The sequence below is a fragment of the Coenobita brevimanus genome, chromosome 71, assembly GCF_032717465.1.
Source record: "Coenobita brevimanus isolate Jiangsu-jjx chromosome 71, ASM3271746v2, whole genome shotgun sequence".
Lineage (NCBI taxonomy): Eukaryota > Metazoa > Arthropoda > Malacostraca > Decapoda > Coenobitidae > Coenobita > Coenobita brevimanus.
In genome coordinates, this window is record NC_137024.1 from 35375750 (window position 1) to 35391954 (window position 16205).

The window sequence follows — 16205 nt, forward strand, 5'->3', positions numbered from 1 at the left end:
ACTGACAACCAGCACAACTCAACCAGAAATGAGGTACAGGCAAACCTTGTTGTATGACTGGGATGCACTCAATCACATAATGATCAGTCATAAATCGAACACTTATAACATGGGTTTAAAGGAGATGTGTTTCTGGGAATTGTCAACCACATAACACAGTATAAAAATGAGTTTCCAACTCACCTAAACTCGTGCTTATTTAACTTCACTGCACTTGCTGGCTTAACTTCAACACTACACTACTATTTGATCATTGACGCACCTGAGAGTGACTTGAGTGCAAAGGCCATCCTGGAGTAGACACATGACTAGACTTGCATGTCAGTGCCTGCTGCAGCTTTGTAAGGGATTTCCAGATTGTACAAGTGAAAATGGCAACTGTACATTGAAAAAAATGGTGCTAAAATCTATTTGTAGGGGATGGTTGTGATTGTTTAAGCAAAAATGACAACCATATATACAAAAAATGATACTGTTCTAACTTCTGAAGATCACTGAGGTAAATAATTTAAGAGTCGACTGTAAAACAAGGTTCCCCTGTAGTAGGGTTTGTCAGAGGCGACCAGATAAGCCTTCCTGCCCTGTTTAATACAGAATGAGACACTGATGAGAAGCCTACAATGATGGTACTGTGCATCCTGGAAGGAGTAACTGCAATGTACACCTGGCAGCAAAACCAGTTTACTAAACCCTGCCATGGGAAGGACCCTGGTCTGACTCTAATGAGGTGCTGTCTATAATAAGGGGGTACCAGATCCTTACATGGGTACCTGTAGAACTATTCCACACAGGCAGTTGCTTGCTTGTGGTTGATGGGTCTGCTAGGCAAGACAGACCAGGGTTAGGCAGCAGCAGCAACAAAACAGACTGAATATTCTTTAACTGTTTGGAACACGAATCCATAACACATTGCTATAACTGAGGAAAACAAGATCACTGTGTGAATCAGTGTTCAGGGGCTCCACCCATTTTGTTTCTCAGAATACAGGCTTCTGATATGCAGATTACTGCTTCTGACAACTTGATTAACGTGTTCCTTATAATTTAGTTTTAAGTTAAAATATACTCCCAGGTTTTGGACAAACTCACTGAATGAAGCTGTGATTCACGAATACCAAGATTCAGGTATTCTCTGTCATCATCCCTGCCATGCTGCGTACTTAATCTTGAACACTCAGGGCTGGTAAATCAGATTCTAATGCCCCATCAAGATTACTCACGATCCATAACAACTGCATATACTACAAAGCAATTACATCATTCATTCCAATAAGTTCATTTTCTATGGGGCTAGGGTAAGCTGCTCTACTTCACCTAACAGAAATGCTGGTTTAGTGGTGCAAAATCATTCGTGTCTATCATTTATAATGACTCCAACATGCTTGCATGCATCAGCCTTAGTTGCCTAATGGCGGCTCTCCATGCTGCTCGATCTCTGGCAGCCTCCCCATTCAGTCCCTTATCCCTGAGGTCACACTATAACCTTGTCCCAGGTATTTTTTTCAGTCCTTTGTAAAGCATTTTACCTTGTTGGTTGGTCTGGTTGTTGATAGAGGTCTGGGGTCAGAGGAAAGCATCACAGTTCAAACACATGCTCTCAACCAAAAGTGGCAAGGACACAGGGTAGTCTCCTGCAGCTAAACGATCTGGACTACGAGAACCTAGCCTCAGGCCCTCAAGGGTTCTCAAAGGGGTAATATAGGACTGACTGTATTATCCTTACCTTATACCTGGAGAGATGGTATGGTGTGGCTGGGTGTCGAGCAGCCTCTTCTGTATCCCACATCACCACCCTGCACAGCTCACATACCAGCACCTTGGCTGAGTGAAGGAACTCGACTCCTGACCCCAAGCAAGGCAACATGATTTAAAAACATTCTCACACAATTAGTTCAGTAAGCATTCAAATAAACTACAATCTGGGACAAATATTCACCTACTATTCCACTGTGCCCACTTCACACTTAATATATGTCCATCATGTCCTTCCCTGACATATCATATCAAGCAGAATCATCTATGAGCAGAGAAACATACTAAGCCTCTCAGCTTGGGAATATCAGTCAAGATCCTGCTTACAACCATACATTACGCACACACTGAACTTAACTTGTGCTAAGAAAGAGGTTTATTGTCAATATAGTAGAGCAGCCTTAGCTTGAATGCAGTGTTTCTTACATACATAATTTTAACAGGATTTACCTACAAAACAACAATGCATGTGATCCTAATAATGATATGAATAAACATCCACCATTCGTAAAGCCTGTATGTGACTGAGGCCATTACTGACCTATGTCAGAAATTAAAGTACTCTACAGAAACCCATCCTTGTATTATTAAATATCAACAGCATCCCAGGAAAATTGGTCACCTATAATAAAAATCTCTGAAATCGTAGTTCCTCTTTACAAGTACTGTACAATCATGTGTGTGTGTGTGTGTGCAAGTTACCTAAATGTAGTATACTGTACTGAATTTGAGCTATGTTCATGCTGTCCTGTCTCATTTATCTATAAGTACTTTTTATCCAATCTAGATTTAACCCCTAATGCGCGGCCAATGGACAGCCGACCCCCCCCCCCCCCCCCGGGTGGCTGGGTTCGATCGCGGTCTGAGTACCTGTAGGAAAATATTAGCCAAAAATCAGAGATTAACCCTACAACATTATACTTGGTATGGCAGATAGTACTTACATTCAGCTTTCTCCAGAGACAGGTGTTGAGCCTTCGTGGACTACCCAAGGACTTGTGGAGACTTGCAAAGTTGGGTAACAAAATCTTCACTTTCACACCTCCAGCAACCCGGTTTCCCCTCCACCACAGCCTCATTCTGTCACAGTAAACTTTATACTACAACGTACAGGTAGTTTGGAATCCGTATTTGTACAATAAGCACTGAAAATAAGGCTAAAATCAACAAAGCGTACGGCCGACATGCAGCGCGGCGGCGGTCTTCCCGTCACTCAACAAACATTTCCATTTTCACAGCTAAAAACACGTATACTACATTATTTTCAATCATATTACTTCCCAAAAGATCACCGCAGCGCGCTTTTTATTCTGCCTTACGCCCATCACTTTATTCTCGTTCCCGTCGGCCGCTCGCACTGACTCAGAAGAGCTAGAACTCGCCATAATGTCACTTTGAAAGCCTGCGGTAAACTGACGCTAAACAGGGGCAAACCGTTCGAAAAAAAGCCAGTGTGACAACTGGGGAAACAAGCATTTCCTATTAGCATAAACTGCTTGTGAGAGGAGAGTGCAGATTTACAGTTCTGAGCAGTCAGAGAGCTGCCATGTATCACAGCCAGGCTGGCCGGGCCGTGGGGGGGGGAACCGATACTTGGCAACAACGGAGGTCAGTAGTACAAAGGTAAAGTATGCTAATTGTAGCTAAAGGGTGGTGGTACTGATAGACAATACCAGCTGGAACATCGTTGCCCACGTTTATTCAAAATTAACTCGAATCACAGACACGACGATCTGCCGTTATGTCCTTTTTGGCGAGCGTCACAAACGCGACGACCTGCGTTTTAGGGGTTAAACACATGAATGTTCCTTGCTTCTACCACCTCCTCTTCCAAATTACTCCAATTGCCTATAGCTCCATCTGGGATGTTTTCTTTACATCACTGGGCCAATGGCTCTTTCTCTGCGTGAATTCATGACCTCTTGTCCTTCCATCACCTCCCACAAAGTGGTCCTCTCTATCCACTCATTCTATTCCTCTTGCTCTATTAAACATTGTGATCAAAGCTCTTATCCCATCTCTCTCTCAGAATTGATAAATTCAACTTTTCTAGTCTCTCCTCATACATCACATTTCTCAAGTTCAGTATCAATTTTGTGGCTATCCTTTGTATTATCTCCTGGTTATTTATGTGTTTTTCAAGTGTGGTGACCAGATTACAGCTGCATACTATAATCTCAGTCTCATAACAGACCCTATTAACTTCCTAAACATCTCTTCATCCATATACATTAAATGCCACTCAGTTGCCATTAAGCCAAATGCTCCTCCAGTAATATTGTTTATGTTTTTGTGGTGATAGGTCATCCTGTACATTCACACCTAGGTCCTTTTCTTCACCTGCCTTACTTATTATTTCTTCTCCCATCTTGTATGCATATCTTGGCCTTTGTCACTCACTCCCACTTCTAAAACATGGCATTTCTCTCTCTCTCTCTCTCTCTACAAAGTGATGATAATACACTACCAGTAGAAAGCACTGGGCACCGAGGCCACACGCATTTCCGACCCCAGTTGAGCAATACAAACACAGTTATATTAACCATTAAAAGCCTACATGATACGAATTCTTATGTTTCTGATAAAATGCCAGTGCGCTTCATTACAGACTCTTTGTAATTGCATATTATCTAACTCACATTATAAACAGCTCCATTACAACAGGGATATTCCCTACAGCCTGGAAAAACGCTGTAGTCACTCCCCTTCATAAAACCGGTAACACGAGTGACATAGGCAACTATCGGCCAATTTCATTATTACCAATATTTTCAAAAATAACAGAAAAAATCGTTGCTAATCAACTTACTAACTTCCTAGAAACTAACAGACTGCTATCAAACACTCAACATCGTTTCCGACCTAAATTATCTACAGATACAGCGCTTACAGTAATAACAGAAAATATATATAAAAACATGGAAAACAAACATATATCTCTGTTAACTCTTTGTGACCTCTCCAAAGCATTTGACAGTGTAAGTCATAATATTCTTCTTAATAAACTAAATAAAGTAAACATTGATAGCTTCTGGTTCGATAACTATCTTAGTGATAGATCACAAAGAGTGCGTATGCATAATACTGTTTCCTCTGATGTAAAAGTGGCATATGGTGTCCCTCAAGGTTCAATCCCAGGCCCAATACTGTTCAATATATACGTCAATGACATGACACAAAACTTTAATGACTGCACACTGGTCCAATATGCTGATGACACACAGTTCCTTCATAGTGGTACACTAAATGAATACTCTAATCAGTAAAGCAGAAGAAACTCTAAATAATGCCAGAAGATATTTCTCAAGAAATGGACTTATGCTAAACACAATCAAGACTCTGTGTATCTTCATAGGGACCCGTCAGCTAATTGCAAAAATACCACCAAATACTACTGTTAATTTTGGTGATAGTCATATTAAACCAAGTAATTATGTCAAAAACTTAGAAGTGTACATGGACAGCTACCTTATATTTGACACCCATGTGAACGAGATAAGTAAAAAGGTTACAGGGGCCTTAACCCGCCCCATCCCGACGTTTTCTGGGCAGTGCAATGCCCCAGTCCCGACATTTTTGGACCTTTTTTTTTTTTTGGCTCAAACATCCGCTTTTAGTGAGAAACATCAAAAATTCATAGAGAAATCGCTCACCTGAGGTTTAAAATACTCAATTCAGGTACGAGTACCTCCTTACCTGACTGGGTTTTCTAACAGGCTGGCACCAAAGAAAACGAGTTCTATGGGAGGTAACTATTTTATCCACTCATAAACAGTATTTATTTGTTTACTTGGTACGAATTTATATGTAGTACAAGAGTATATTGGTTTTCAAACAGTAATATAGGCATTATAAGCATTGTTTCACTCACTAACTCATCACCATTCATGACCTTTTTTTTCCCACATTACATGATCATCATTTCTGACTGTTTCTTCCTCTAATGCTATGTAAACTTTGTCCTCCATACTGTCATCGATTGGGGAATCACTCTGGCCCTGAATGTCTTTATTGGCCAGGTCACTGGTAACAGGTGAATTGCCAAGACAATGGCGTGCGGGGAGGGGGGGGGGTTTATGCGGTGTAAGGCATTGTCCCTGCTTGGCATCTTGTAGATGAATAGAGGAAGGTGTCCCGTGTATACGTGCCAAAAATCACTCGCGAAAATTGAAAATTGTGCAAATTAGGGACCTTGCAATGTTGCCGCGTTAATTTAAGTCTCCGGGATATGAATGCACATCATGTGAGGATGTGAATTCACGTCTCCGGGATGCGGCAGGTTAATGTATATTAACCCTTTAACCGCGGGCATTGTTTTGCCCCGACTGTCCTCTCCCGCGGGGGTTTAGACCAAAATGTAAACAAACTTTAAACCTTTATAACTCTGCACAGAATAAATCTAGAGCGAAAAATAAGGTACCATTAGAAAGTACTTACCTTCGGCTTTGCAATGATGTAGGTTTCATGATTTCGTTGACTATCACTGGATGGGCAGTGCCATTAGAAGTGAGCGATCTAAAATCACTATTTTTCACTCACACACCATTACCTTCGCTCATACACCATTACCAAATGCCAACTTCATTCTGATAATAATACTATAAACATATATGAACACTGCACATACGATAAACACCCACTCTGTGTTCACTGAGGCAGGTAAAAGGCACTGTAATTACCCACACTTCACTGCCACATCAGCGGTGTTGTAATCACTATTTTTCGCTCACACACCATTACCAAATGCCAACCTCATTCTGATAATAATACTATAAACATATATGAACACTGCACATACGATAAACACCCACTCTGTGTTCACTGAGGCAGGTAAAAGGCACTGTAATTGCCCGCACTTCACTGCCATATCAGCGGTGTTGTAATCACTATTTTTCGCTCACACACCATTACCAAATGCCAACCTCATTCTGATAATAATACTATAAACATATATGAACACTGCACATATGATAAACACCCACTCTGTGTTCACTGAGGCAGGTAAAAGGCACTGTAATTGCCTGCACTTCACTTCCACATCAGCAGTGTTGTCACTCACACAGCTGGACAGATACTGATGCGTGTTTGGTCCGGGGTGGGGTGGGGGCCCCAGGGGGTGGGAGGTGGGGCCCCAGGGGGGGGAGGTGGGGCCCCAGGGGGGGGAGGAGGGAGGTGGGGGTTGGCTGGAGTGAAAGAACTTAATAGCTACTCTCCCTTGAAACAATTGGGACACGGAAAAAACGCGGGGTATTCAAAATATTCACAAACATTCGAGAATGACACCCGCGGTTTGGTCCAGTTTTTGCAATGTCATTCTGGAATGACACCCGCGGTTTGGTCCAGTTTTTGCAATGTCATTCTGGAATGACACCCGCGGTTAAAGGGTTAACAGAATAAAAAATAGTTTTGATAGTTCAACTCGGCAAGTCATTGTTCAGTCACTTGTACTAAGCCTTCTAAACTACTGTATTACAATATGGGGCTCAACAAACAACACTTTACTCAATAATGTCCAAAAACTACAAAATTTTGCAGCTAAAATAGATGGGAGAGCTAGAAAATATGATCATGTTACCCCTATCTTAAAGGAACTAAAATGGTTAAATATTCCTAATATAATAACCTTCAACAAAGCCGTCAAAATTTTCAAACAACTACACAATCAATACCCAGATTATCCTCTATCTCTCCCTACTGTAAATCGTGTAACTCAAAGTACTACCAGACAACAAAATAACCTGTATGTCCCCAAAGTAAACTCTAACACTAGTGCCAGATCCATCTCTGTAAAGGGACCTAAGATATGGAACCAACTCCCATTAAATATCAAAGAAGCCAGTAATATATATTCATTCAAAGCAAAACTAAATGAATTCCTTCTGACTTAGGCACATCAATTTATGTAGACAACTGTACACTATTGTATATACCATTGTCAATACTATGTATGAAGAATAACCACTCATATGGAAATAAAGTTTATTATTATTATTATTATTATTATTATTATTATTATTACTCTCTCTCACTTTTTAAGCACTGAATTCTATTTTCCCCAAAATGTACTCCCACTAGAGATGTATGCTGATAATTTGGTGTTGACTGTGGAGAATGAGAGGGAGGTGGATGAAAGATTTAGGAAGTGGAAAGACGGAATGGGGCACAAGAGTTTAAAGGTAAATGCAGATAAAATGACAGTGATGTTACCTAGGACTGATGGTGGTACTGTCAAAGCAGAGGAAGTGTGGTCATGTGCAGTTTCCCACAATGGTGTGGGAAGTAACTCCATCTTGTGCAGTGTTTGTGATAAGTGGGTCCACAGAGATGTAGTGGTATTAGAGGCAGGCTGCAAAATAATGTTAAATTCGTGTGTGGTGTGTCAGACAGAAATTCTTTATTATTTGGGGAAAATGCTGTGTGCTGGAGGTGGGGCTGGAGAATCTCTTGAGTGTGTGGAGGAGTTTTGTTATTTGGGGGACATGTAATGTGCTGTAGGTAACAACGGTATGGAGTGGTTAGGAGAAGTTCAGGGCGCTCCTGCCCCTCCTAACAATGAAAGAGGTCTCTCTCCATGCTACGGGGTCCTTGTATGCAGCATGTGTTAGGAGTGCAATGCTGTAAGGAGTGGTTGGACGAAGTTCAGGGAGCTGCTGCCCCTCCTAACGCTGAAAGAGCTCTCCCTCTGTGCTAAAGGATCCTTGTATGCAGCATATGTTAGGAGTGTAATGCTGTATGGTAAAGAGAACTGGACAGTAAACAAAGGATACAGTAAACTCTTGTATCTACAGCCACAAAGCTCGGCATTTCATTATCCATCGCAGCACATGGGGGCCAAATTTTAAAAATCAGCAGGAAGCTTTTTGATAATAAAATAAAAAAAATAATAATAATAATTATGAAAAAATAAATTCTAATTATCTATCTATTGCCAGATGCTTTAATCCCGTACGGGGTGGCCACAAACAAATCGCCTCCATGTAACACTGTCCAACACCATTTCATTGCCCTGCTCTCAGCTCACACCCCTCTCCCATATACCTCTCCACTCCATCCCTCCATCTCATCCTCTGCCTCCCCCTCCCTCTCCCCCCTTCCACCTCACTAACATACACCCTCCTCACTAGTTTCTTGCTCTTCATCCTCTCTACATGAACAAACCACCTCATTGTATTTCTTCTAATGGTTTCTATCACATTCACATCACAACGCTCCTTCACTTCTTCATTTGTCAGTCTGTCTCTCCATTTAACTCAACATGCTCCTCTCAAATAACTCATTTCCACTGCTCTCACTCTTGACTTGTGTCCTTCCAACAAGGTTCAAGCTTCACTTCCATATATTAACGTTCATATCACAATACTGTCACTTAGTAACTTTTTTACTTCCATATTCACTTACCTATTCCTTATCACTGCTTTCAAAGAACCACCAACCTTTCTTCCTTCTTGCATCCTTTCAAGCACTTCACCCTCCAAACTTCCATCCTTATTCATCACACTATCCAAGTACTTACTGTAAATACACTCACATTTTCCATTTCTTCCTCATCCAGTCTCATCTCTCTCAAAGACCATAACTTTACTCTTCCCTACATTCACCTTTAGATTCCTTTTCTTACATACTCTCCCAAACTCATTCACCAAGCCCTGCAGTTCCCCTTCGTCTTCACTTAACAATACTGAATCATCTGCAACCAACAGTACAGGGAGTTTCCAAACACTGCCCTCTCTCATCAGGGTCACTCCAACATCCACTGCCCTACCTTGTACCTCTTTTATAAGCCCATCCATATACAGATTGAACAACCATGGAGATATGACACATCCCTGTTTCAATCCAACACTGAAATATAAAAATTCACTCAGTTCACTATCCACAAACACTGCAGCCTTAGCCCCCTCAAACATACTCCACGGCATTCAGCAACTTCCCATTTACTCCGTATATTTTTAATACTTTCCACATTCCTGGTCTATCCATTCTGTCATATGCTTTCTAAAACTCAATGAAGGCCGCATACAACTTCTTTCCCTTCTCTAGAAACTTTTCCACCTGAACCCATCCTGTGGTATGCAATGAAGCAAGAAAAATTTCACCAATGACTGCATACATGACACTGAAACTAAGTACTGTACGGGCAGACCCTGAGATATGATACCCCTATAGTTCTTTCAGTATATGCTGAGCGTTTAGGCGTTGGCCTATCCTGGGATTTGCCCACATGCATTACTGCCAAATCAGGCCCAACACGTATCACTCTGTCTTATAATTATTTCGTTTTTGTTTTTAAAGGCTCCAACATGCTTGCATGTGTCGGCCTTGGTCACCTAATGGCAGCTCTCCACGCTGCACGATCCATTGCAGCCTCCCTGTTCAGTCCCTTAACCCTAAGGTCACACTTAATGACCTCGTCCCATGTCTTTCTCGGTCTACCCCTCATAACCCCACCCCCAATATTAACACTTCTCACCTTCCTCACCCAACTATCATCCCCCATCCTCTCCACATGTCCAAACCACCTCAATCTACCTCTCCTCATCACAACACCAATACACTCCAGTCCCATCCTACCTCTCAACTCTTTCTTCCTTCTTGCATCCTGAATATTAATACTTATAATTATGTCAGTTATTTACTACTTCTAAATTAATTTGCATATATTTACTTCTCTAATACGGCTATATAGTGTTATGAATGTATCTTTTTTTTATAATAGCAATGATTTTGTATAAATACAACAATACTTGGCAGCGTTGCTGTACGACGTTGCTTTCCTCCCAGCATGGGGACAGGTGACGCAGTCAGGGATGACCGTGCTAATCCAAAAGTCAGGTCACTTTCTCAACATAAAATGTTGAGCGAGAGAGAGAGAGAGAGAGACAGACAGACAGACAGAGAGGCTTCTCCAATTCGAATAATTCATCACACCATATAGCCTTATTTATATAAATAAATCTACACAAAATTTATAACATTCCTTTTATTATGCAGAGAGAGAGAGAGAGAGAGAGAGAAACTTCTCAAATTTGATTTAATTCATCATACTGTACAGGCTTATCAACACAAAATGTATAACATTCCTTTTATTATGCAGAGAGAGAGAGAGAGAGAGAATCCAATAATTGACCCAGTAGGGATTTGACCCAGTAATCTGACAATTGACCCTGTATGAGGTTTGGCAGCACCGCACTTGAGGGAATCCTCGGAAAGGCCAATGCCCAAATGCTCAGCATATACTGGAAGGACTATAGATACGATACCCCAGCATTGCGACAGCGGTAGAAATACCGCCGTACTCAGCTGAACAATGGCCAAACCCAGGTATAACGATGGGTTTTGTTTTTTTAAGCCGATTTTGATTATAATTTGAAATTAAATTTTGAGTTTAGGTTGACTTATAAACTGTTTTTAGACTTAGATTAATGTGTTTTAGTCATATGGGGTGAACATTGTCTTTTGGGGTACAGTTTACTAAATTTGACTTTTTCCAGACTTACTTTGGATGATTTTCATATTTTATTTTGGGTTTAGATGGGCTATAACCTGCTCTTAAGCTTAGTTTAGCTTGTTTTACAGCTACTTGGGGGTTTAGGTTTGCTAGAAACTTGTTTTTGAGCTCACCTGGATGGGTGTTGGATTTGGTTGGAGGGCCCAAGGCTCAAAAATGCATCCCTATACTTTACAAGTTAAATCTACCCCAAGATATGATACCTGGCCTAGTGATGGGTTTTTATTTAACCAATTGCATCATTAAACCATGGTATGCCTGCACCTGTACTGTAGCGGAGTGAAAAAACATTGCACTAAGACATATCCATATTTTCACATCCCAAACAAATCTGATGGTGCTGAAATGGTTTGAAATGACTAGTTATGTGTATTACAAACAAAATCAGTACATAATATGAGAGGTTTCATTAAAAAATATATATTATATATTATGATTTTTTTTCACATTTTTTGATGTTTACTGTTTATGCAAGTACCAAGTTATTTCTGTTGTCTGGGTGGTTTAGTTTGTGTCCAAAGTGAGGTGAAAGATGATATTTTTAGACTCTAACCAGGTAAGATCCTCCTTTATGTGAACAGGCCAAACCACGGTGTCTAAAATTTGATACGTCTTGCAATTAGCGCCTCGCATCAGGGATTTAGTGTGAAGGGAAGGGAAGGTTTTACATCCATATAGTCACCACAAGAACACCTCATATGTTGCTGAAATGTTTGTGTAAAACAAGAAATATGTAAAATGAACAAATTCAGTAAATACTGTGTATTAATAAAAATAATGTAATTATAAATGTTTTCCCTCTTCTGTATGTTTACGATGTTTATTCCTGTATTTTTTTTTTTTTTTTTTTTTTTTTTTTTTTTTACTACAGTATAGTGATCTGATCCGTGTGGAACGTAGGAAGAACGATGCTATTTTTGGTCTGTCTCAAGATCATGGGTGCTGGTGTGTGTGTACGGGCTGAACAGTCTCTGCCAAGATTTGACATGACCTGAGATTAGCATCCTGAACGAAAGAATTAGTGTGAAGGGAATGGAAGGTTTTACATCCATTTATTTGCCATAAGAACACCTCATATGTTGCTGAAATATTTGTGCAAAACAAGAAATACAGTAAAATGAACAATTTCAGTTCATAATACAGTACATGCACAGTACTTACAAAAATATCATAACTGTTTATAATGCTTGTTCCTCCCCTCCCTTCCCAGGTGAAAAGCAAACACTGATAAGCTGTCACTGTCTGGGAAACACACTTCTTCTCTTTTCTTGACTGTCTTGTTTTCTTATTCTTACTTACATTAACACCTGAGAGGAGCAAAAGACTGACATCAACTCATGACTGAATTATGAAATGTACTGACCGTTTGAGTGGTTTAGAGACCAGAGTAGGCCTGTGTCAACATCTCTCAGACCTTCATTCCCTTCCCAAAATTGTCTGCAGTTTTTTACAGGTCATGCTGCATTGACGCTGCCAACCAGGCTCCACTAACATGTCATTCATCGCCGGCAACCATGGAGGGGTTAAGCTTCGCCGTCAAGGTCACCCTCCTTAACCCCACTCAACCCATGTTATATTGACCTTGTTATGCGATAATGTGTTATGCAATACGTCTTCACTTGATGCAACCCTAATGCATAATAAGACTGGACTGTAACCAACTAACAGGGTGGTGTGGAGCATGCTATGTTGACTCTGCTAACTAGGTGGAGCACCACAAATGCGGTGTTCATCCAGGAATCAAATTCCTTCAATTTTCCTCCAATTACAGGGTGCTGTCAACCACAAGGAAACATCTTTTCAATGCATGAAACTGTCCTGCAGGGACAATTGCTTGCCTGCGGATGACAGGTTTATTTAGTCTGGCAGACTGGGGCTAATAAATAACAAATACTGTACATAAAAATAAAGAACTACTTTCCTTTATGTGGTAGATGGTGGCGACCATTATCCACTCACTCGATGTAGTGCTACCCACATCCTCCTTCACCTTTATCACCCTTTTTCTGTGTCTGCCCTCTCTTTTCCTATTTCTCCCATCTTTCCGGTCACTTTCTATTGCTTTTCTCTCCATTTCAAGTGGCTTTACATTGAGTGACAAGCCAAATGGTTTCCTGTATGCCAGGAAACCATTTACAACACTGGGTGGTAACCACATAAGTAACCCATTCGTGTTCCCCCCATGTCAGCAAGTGGGTTAGCGGAGGGTTAGTGCCCCTCCCTGTAAAACAAATAACTCAAATAAAAATAAACACTTTTTATGGCATTATGGTGTCTGGCTACAGACACATATAGACATGTCTTTCACACTTTTATAATGAGCTGCTAACCATCACAAAACTTGATATACCTATACACTATATGTATTGAAGTTCAATACACCTAGTTTTTTTTTTTACCCTGAAACCTCTTGGCCCTATAACAAATATTTATAAATTGGTAATACAACCATAATTCTTGAAATGGGACAACCACAGCTCCAAGTTTTGTCCAAGCAGTAAAGTATTCTGCACTTTTGCACAACTATTATTCTATCTATCTATTGCCAGACACCTTAATCCCGTAAGGGGTAGCCACAAACAAATCACCTCCATGTCGCCCTGTCCCCCGCCATTTCACTGCCCTGCTCCCAGCTCACACGCATTATTATTATTATCATCATTATTTATGTGGTAGGTGGGGGTGCTCACCATCCACTCACTCCATGTAGTGCTGCTTTGGGTGTCTGCCATTTCTTCTCTTCTTTCCCTCCTCTTCTGTCTTTCTTTCCTTCATTCTTTCCTCTTCCTTCTGTATATGGATAACTCTACACTAAGTGACAAACCAAATGGTTTCCTGTACACCTGGAAACCATTTATGTGCTGGGTGGTAGCCATTTAATCAAAGTATGGCACCTGGTGGTTTAAAGAGTAATTGAGGCCCTCCAATCGGATTCAGCCAGTGCAGGTTTATATCCATGGGGTGGTTAGGTGGTAACCATATAACCAAATTATGGCACCTGGCGGTTTAGTGAGCAATTAAGGTGCTCCAATCGGATTCAGCTGGTGCAGGTTTATATCCAAGGGGTGGCTGGGGTTTATTGCTCACGTAATGCCACTCAGGAATGAGTGAGGCTGGTCACTCTCATTTTACATTTCAGGACCAACTTGCCTAGCCCTGGGCTCCTACACTCCTCATGGGGCAACATAGGATTGGATGATAGATGGATGGATGGATGATTATTATTTTATAAGTATGGTAGGTGGGGGCGCTCACCATTCACTCACTCGTAGTGCTGCTCTCGGGTGTCTGCCCTTTCCTCTCCTCCATCCTTCTTTCCTTCCATCCTCTTGTCTTTCTTTCCTTCATCCTTTTCTTGTCTTTCTGCTTACAGGTGACTTTACACTCCCTCTTCTGTCTTTCTTTCCTTCATTCGTTCCTCTTCCTTCTGCCTGTGGGTGACTCTACACGAAGTGAGAGGCCAAATGGTTTCCTGCACATCAAGGAACCATTTACTACACTGGCTGGTAACCATATAAACAAATTTTGGCGCCTGGTGGTTTAGTGAGTAATTATGGCCCTCCAATCGGATTGAGCCAGTGAAGGTTTATATCCAAGGGGTGGGTGGGGTTTATTGCTCACGTAATGCCACTCAGGGATGAGTGGGGCTGGTCACTCTCATCCTAAATGTCAGGACCAACTTGCCTAGCCCTGAGATCCTATGCTCCTCATGGGGCAATGAAGGATTAGATGATGAATGATCATCATTATTCTTAATATTTTTATTATTAGTATCCCAACCCACCTAAAAACCCGGGGTGAGGAGGATCCCAAAACAAAGAAAAAGCATAAATGTGAGAGAACTATGGTATCATTACCAATATAGGTAGTATACAGTGAAATGGACACAATGGACAAGAGATAATTATTTTTAATATATTCTCAGTAATACTAGTGAGGTATCTTACAGTACTGATTATACACGGGAATACTGCACTGAACTTGATAATTACAGTTACAGGAATACAAATGAACACTTACCAACTGATTTTTGTGTCCCCTGCATATCCTCAGTCTGCTCCTCCATATCAATCCCAGGAAGTTTTTTAACCATCTTCTGTATGTCTGTCCCCTGCAGTGATTGATAAATTATATACAAATGTGTCAATTATATGATGTTTTGGAAGAATTTAACCAATATCTGGAAATTATGTATCTTCTTAATAAAACAAAGTCTATAATGTACATGGTTATAATTCTTGCATTTGAACAACTCATGGCACTGTAAAATTAAGATACGGTACCTGTTGTTTTATTTAATTTTTCACACATTTCACCCACACACCCCAGCAAATCCCTCTCTTGATTACTTTCTCTGGTACTTCATAAAGGCATCCTACCACCTTCACCTGGAGGTCATAGTGTTTCTGTTGCTCCACTTACCATTAAATTACGGTATTTTACTCAACGTATGGGAGACGTTTTCCAGTGAATAAATAGAGACTATAATCTAACTCCTTCAGTTCAAAATGTCAGGCTTATAGTGAACAAAATCATCTGAGCATAGAGTAAAATAAACTACAAGGCACTCAAAGAGAGCATACCTCTACAAGTGCCAATATAATTTAGGATTTATAAACCAATTTCTGTCCAGTGTCACTGGTGGAGGTAGTTAATCCTATTGTCTTAGTCTGTCCAGTTTCAGTTTCAAAGAAGACATACCCCTGCGGACACTAATAAAATTTATTATTTATTTCTCCATCTACATCCAGATCCACCTCAAAATCTTTATAACTCTTCCTTAATCCAATGCCCACCTATCCACCAGATTTCATCAAAATCCGAAAATGACTTTTAGAGATAACCTGTACATAGACATAATAGACATACAGACAAACAGACAGACAGACACAGGAGAATACATAACCTCCTCTAATTTCACCGGCAAGGGTCAGTACATCGTCTG

General features: G+C 40.7%; 1 protein-coding gene across 1 annotated transcript in view; it reads right to left on the bottom strand.

Annotated features, from left to right (window-relative positions):
- Positions 1-16205, bottom strand: part of LOC145406747 (uncharacterized) — a 115499-nt gene that overhangs the window by 15173 nt on the left and 84121 nt on the right. The window contains exons 4-5 of the mRNA XM_080277846.1: positions 15281-15371; positions 1724-1842 (exon numbers count right to left, since the gene is read on the bottom strand). Coding sequence (XP_080133972.1) covers positions 1724-1842; positions 15281-15371 — 210 coding nt within the window. The remainder of the gene's footprint in view (positions 1-1723; positions 1843-15280; positions 15372-16205) is intronic.